The sequence below is a fragment of the Onthophagus taurus genome, chromosome 5 (genome assembly GCF_036711975.1).
Source record: "Onthophagus taurus isolate NC chromosome 5, IU_Otau_3.0, whole genome shotgun sequence".
NCBI lineage: Eukaryota > Metazoa > Arthropoda > Insecta > Coleoptera > Scarabaeidae > Onthophagus > Onthophagus taurus.
This window is the reverse complement of record NC_091970.1, coordinates 522,985-529,584: the sequence shown is the minus strand read 5'-3', so window position 1 is coordinate 529,584 and position 6,600 is coordinate 522,985. Positions and strand designations below refer to the sequence as shown.

The window sequence follows — 6,600 nt, the reverse complement described above, 5'->3', positions numbered from 1 at the left end:
TTGTTCATAATGAACTTAATATACATAATCCATAACCAGGTAAAGCCTAAAAATGACAGTTCTTTATGTATGTAGCAAGAAATGTCAAAAAGGACAATTTTGGTTATAAACATAGATTGTAACTCAAGAACCAAAATCGATAGAAAGAAACGTCACTAACAAAAATTGTTCATAATGAACTTAATATACATAATCCATAATCAGGTAAAGCATAACGAGGACAGTTCTTAATGTATGTAGCAAGAAATGTCAAAATGGGCAATTTTGGTTATAAACATAGATTGTAACTCAAGAACCAAAATCGATAGAAAGAAACGCCACTAACAAAAATTGTTTATAATGAACCCAAGATATATAATCCATAACCAGATAAAGCCTAATGATGACAGTTCCTTGATGATGATGAGTGAACACAGATTACATATTAAATCTTGGTAGAGTTGAAATTATAATCTATACAGATTTTACAATGCTCTTGAAATTAGTGTTTGGTATATCTTTAATAGAATGCTACAATCTACATAGATTTAGCAATATATTTTTATTATTGTAAAAACTGAACAATCGAATAAATAATTGCATCTATGCTGTCTTAAGATATACTAACAATAAGTCGCTATATTTAAGTAAGCATACTGAAATTATAAAACAAAATCACATTTTATCCAAAAAGTATTACAAGAAAAATAAAAATAAAAACTTTAACATCGCAAGTTATTAAAGCGTTGCCAAAATTAGATAATTCTTTACTTTCTGCTAAAGATTTCTTAATAACATAATCCAAAACGACCACATTTTTCAATTCATTTCCTTTTTGAAGAATAAATTCCCCATTTTTTCCCAAAGTATTATCAGTTTGAATATTCGACATCCACGATTTAGCTAAATTTTCAGCCATCACAACTGCTTTTTCGTTTAACGTATCTTTTAACCCATCGATTATAATACTTTGATACGGAGCTGGGATAAATTTGAAATCAAACGACGTATTCCTTATTTTATTTAAAAATTTAACAACTTTTTCCCCATAAATATTTTTTTCCTCAGTCGAAGAGCGCGGATAAGCCTTCGCCCACAACGGCGTTAATCCACTAACGAAAAATTTTTTCCTCTTAATTTTTAACTTTAAATCGTAATCGTACCAAACACCATCGATTTTGTCGTAAAACACATTTTTAATTGCATCTTTAAGAATGACAGCGAAAGCTTTCCAATATTTTTCAGGTTTGTTCATTTTTAAAAGGTTATAAAGTTTGGATAAATCGTTAAATGCCTCGTAAAGGAACGCGTTTAAATCAACTGGGACTACTCGCGATACATTTGTTAACGATTTTTTCTTTGAATTGTTAAAAATCCATCGGGAGGGTGATTCAAACCCGGATTGAGACGCTTTCCTTAATTGTTTGTATAATTTTTGCTTTTCAGTGTTGTTTTTGAGAGATGAAGCTGTTTTAACGTCTTCGTAATAAAATTCGGGTCTTGGGCCAACTCCTCCTGGTGGATAAACCGCTACGATGTAATCGCTGGAATCAACGTAGATAGTGATTAAAGTGTTTAACCAAAAATTTAGTTCCTCATCTAAGTATTTAATGTTATTTTTTAACCACGTTTTATCTTTGGTTTTTTCCACGTACATCCTCGCCGATTTCGTTAAAAGAGGCGGATGTGTCCTATTTAAATAATAAACTCGGTTACCAAGCGGAATATACCCAAATTGTTTAACCATAAAAATTAAATTATCCAACATTCCTCTCGCTATATCAAACTCCTCCAAGGATAATAAAGTTTGGATTATCCAAAACGACTCGAAATAAGTAATTTCATCTTTATTCTCTTCCAAAACAATAAAAGCGTTTGGGAGAAATATCGTTGAATATTTTTCGGGGTTATTCCTAACATCCACAGAAATGAATCTTCCTAACTTTAAAAACGATCGAATCACATCTTCCGCGTAATCTCGCATTTCAAAATTTGTGATGTTTTGGGTGATGATCGATTTTGATTTGAAACTGTTTAGGTTTGCTGGTTTTGTTTCGTGGGCGATTAAAAAGTTTCTTTTTACGAACGATTGTAAATCTTCGGTGTTTAAATTGTTACTTTTAAACGATTTATCAAAACTTGATACGATCAAATCCGGATTATTAATCATCGCCAGATCGATGAAGGTTTTCGAATCGGGGAAAATTCTCGACATTTGAATGGAATCTAAAATTTTTCCGGAACAATAAATTGGGCTTTCGCAGGATTTCGATAATCCGTGGATTTTAATCGCGAAAAATAATTGTAAAATAAAAATTACAAACATCATTATTTTTTTTTGAAGTTGTTTATAAATTTATTTGTCATCTTGTGACGTTTTATTTCTTTTTGAAATTTATGGGGATCTTTTAATGTTAAAATGTCGATTACGATTGTTACATTTGTTACATCGATGGTGATTCTTTTAACTTATTGTTTAGTGAAAACAATAAATAAGGCTAATGTAAGATTTATTTTTTACCTATTTAAATATTAATTAAAATATTTTTTTAGGATTTATAATGGAATGATTTGACACAAAATAAATGTAATAGAAAAATCGAATAAAATATGAATATAGATTTCTAAACGGTTTGCGTAATCGATGGAAAATTTATTTTGTATGTAACTCAATTAGTATAAAACGAGTTATACAACCTTTTCTTTCTTCTTATTTTGTTATGGGTTCAAAGTATTTCATATTTCGTAACTAAAATTGTAAATCCCGAGGTTATTAACATTGACCTTATTTAGCGTCAATTTGTTTATATTCATTTAATGCATCCTAAGTATTGTAGTGTTTTGTTTGTTTACATATTATATATTGGGGTTTCTTTAGTTATGAGACGCTTTTAATATTGACATATTTGTCAACTTCATAAAAAATCCTTTAAAATGAGTCCAAACTCGACATATTTAACTTTAATATTAATGGAAATACAATCACTTCCGGTTTGAAACGTCAATTTTGACATATTTATAATCTTCATAAAAAATCCTTTAAAATGAGTCCAAACTCGACATATTTAACTTTAATATTAATGGAAATACAATCACTTCCGGTTTGAAACGTCAATTTTGACATATTTGTCAACTTCATAAGAAATCCTTTAAAATGAGTCCAAACTCGACATATTTAACTTTAATATTAATAGAAATACAATCACTTCCGGTTTGAAACGTCAACGTCAATTTTGACATATTTGTCATCTTCATTAAAAAACCTTTAAAATGAGTCCAAAGATGACGTACTTATCTCAAAAAACAAAAAAGTTTGAAAAATAACATTAAACCCGAAGTTGGCAACAATGAAGATAGTAATTTAATTTTTAAATATTAATACCAACCTTAATTTTTTATTTCTTTTAATTATATTTTTGTTTTTGTAACAAATATTAAGACATTTTATAAAAATTAAGAATATGTCAAAATGACATTGACATTTCACACCGGAAGTTTCTTGTATCTCGAGTAATACTGGAATTAAACGTATCATGTTTGGACTCATTTTAAAGGATTTTTCACGACGATTACAAATATGTCAAAATTGACGTTGACATTTTTAACCGGAAGTTGACCATAACTTCATTAATATTGAAGATAAATATGTCGTGTTTGTACTCGTTTTAAAGGTTTTTTAATGGAGATTACAAATATGTCAAAATTGAGGTTGACATTTTAAACCTGAAGTTAGTTATCATGTAATAGAAGTTTTACAACTGAAGTTAATCTAGTGTTAGTCACTTTTCATATTTGTCAACTTCATAAAAGATCCTTTAAAATGAGTCCAAACTCGACATATTTAACTTTAATATTAATGGAAATACAATCACTTCCGGTTTGAAACGTCAACGTCAATTTTGACATATTTGTCATCTTCATTAAAAAACCTTTAAAATGAGTCCAAAGATGACGTACTTATCTCAAAAAACAAAAAAGTTTGAAAAATAACATTAAACCCGAAGTTAGCAACAATGAAGATAGTAATTTAATTTTTAAATATTAATACCAACCTTAATTTTTTATTTTTTTTTATTATATTTTTGTTTTTGTGACAAATATTAAGACATTTTATAAAAATTAAGAATATGTCAAAATGACATTGACATTTCACACCGGAAGTTGCTTATATGTCGAGTAATATTGGAATTAAACGTGTCATGTTTTGACTCATTTTAAAGGATTTTTCACGACGATTACAAATATGTCAAAATTGACGTTGACATTTTTAACCGGAAGTTGACCATAACTTCATTAATATTGAAGATAAATATGTCGTGTTTGTACTCATTTTAAAGGATTTTTAATGGAGATTACAAATATGTCAAAATTGAGGTTGACATTTTAAACCTGAAGTTAGTTATCATGTAATAGAAGTTTTACAACTGAAGTTAATCTAGTGTTAGTCACTTTTCATATTTGTCAACTTCATAAAAAAATCCTTTAAAATGAGTCCAAACTCGACATATTTAACTTTAATATTAATGGAAATACAATCACTTCCGGTTTGAAACGTCAACGTCAATTTTGACATATTTGTCATCTTCATTAAAAAACCTTTAAAATGAGTCCAAAGATGACGTACTTATCTCAAAAAACAAAAAAGTTTGAAAAATAACGTTAAACCCGAAGTTAGCAACAATGAAGATAGCAATTTAATTTTTAAATATTAATACCAACCTTAATTTTTTATTTTTTTTAATTATATTTTTGTTTTTGTAACAAATATTAAGACATTTTATAAAAATTAAGAATATGTCAAAATGACATTGACATTTCACACCGGACGTTTCTTATATCTCGAGTAATATTGGAATTAAACGTGTCATGTTTGGACTCATTTTAAAGGATTTTTCACGACGATTACAAATATGTCAAAATTGACGTTGACATTTTTAACCGGAAGTTGACCATAACTTCATTAATATTGAAGATAAATATGTCGTGTTTGTACTCGTTTTAAAGGTTTTTTAATGGAGATTACAAATATGTCAAAATTGAGGTTGACATTTTAAACCTGAAGTTAGTTATCATGTAATAGAAGTTTTACAACTGAAGTTAATCTAGTGTTAGTCACTTTTCATATTTGTCAACTTCATAAAAAAATCCTTTAAAATGAGTCCAAACTCGACATATTTAACTTTAATATTAATAGAAATACAATCACTTCCGGTTTGAAACGTCAACGTCAATTTTGACATATTTGTCATCTTCATTAAAAAACCTTTAAAATGAGTCCAAAGATGACGTACTTATCTCAAAAAACAAAAAAGTTTGAAAAATAACGTTAAACCCGAAGTTAGCAACAATGAAGATAGCAATTTAATTTTTAAATATTAATACCAACCTTAATTTTTTATTTTTTTTAATTATATTTTTGTTTTTGTAACAAATATTAAGACATTTTATAAAAATTAAGAATATGTCAAAATGACATTGACATTTCACACCGGACGTTTCTTATATCTCGAGTAATATTGGAATTAAACGTGTCATGTTTGGACTCATTTTAAAGGATTTTTCACGACGATTACAAATATGTCAAAATTGACGTTGACATTTTTAACCGGAAGTTGACCATAACTTCATTAATATTGAAGATAAATATGTCGTGTTTGTACTCGTTTTAAAGGTTTTTTAATGGAGATTACAAATATGTCAAAATTGAGGTTGACATTTTAAACCTGAAGTTAGTTATCATGTAATAGAAGTTTTACAACTGAAGTTAATCTAGTGTTAGTCACTTTTCATATTTGTCAACTTCATAAAAGATCCTTTAAAATGAGTCCAAACTCGACATATTTAACTTTAATATTAATGGAAATACAATCACTTCCGGTTTGAAACGTCAACGTCAATTTTGACATATTTGTCATCTTCATTAAAAAACCTTTAAAATGAGTCCAAAGATGACGTACTTATCTCAAAAAACAAAAAAGTTTGAAAAATAACATTAAACCCGAAGTTAGCAACAATGAAGATAGTAATTTAATTTTTAAATATTAATACCAACCTTAATTTTTTATTTTTTTTTATTATATTTTTGTTTTTGTAACAAATATTAAGACATTTTATAAAAATTAAGAATATGTCAAAATGACATTGACATTTCAAACCGGAAGTTGCTTATATCTCGATTAATATTGGCATTAAACGTATCATGTTTGGACTCATTTTAAAGGATTTTTCACGACGATTACAAATATGTCAAAATTGACGTTGACATTTTTAACCGGAAGTCGACCATAACTTCATTAATATTGAAGATAAATATGTCGTGTTTGTACTCATTTTAAAGGTTTTTTAATGGAGATTACAAATATGTCAAAATTGAGGTTGACATTTTAAACCTGAAGTTAGTTATCATGTAATAGAAGTTTTACAACTGAAGTTAATCTAGCGTTAGTCACTTTTCCTATTCTACTTTTCATATTTGTCAACTTCATAAAAAATCCTTTAAAATGAGTCCAAACTCGACATATTTAACTTTAATATTAATGGAAATACAATCACTTCCGGTTTGAAACGTCAACGTCAATTTTGACATATTTGTCATCTTCATCAAAAAACCTTTAAAATGAG

At 27.7% G+C, this 6,600-nt stretch overlaps 1 protein-coding gene across 1 annotated transcript; it reads right to left on the bottom strand.

Annotated features, from left to right (window-relative positions):
• Positions 1-545: 545 nt before the first annotated feature.
• On the bottom strand, positions 546-3,119 carry LOC111423447 (trehalase-like). Its single transcript, XM_023056676.2, has one exon. It carries the CDS (start codon positions 2,306-2,308, stop codon positions 662-664), a length of 1,647 nt encoding a protein of 548 aa, XP_022912444.2. The 5' UTR covers positions 2,309-3,119; the 3' UTR covers positions 546-661.
• Positions 3,120-6,600: the final 3,481 nt, after the last annotated feature.

Coding starts and splice junctions, on each gene's coding strand:
- LOC111423447 (XM_023056676.2), bottom strand. CDS start 2,308: ATGATGTTTGTAATTTTTATTTTACAATTATTTTTCGCGATTAAAATC.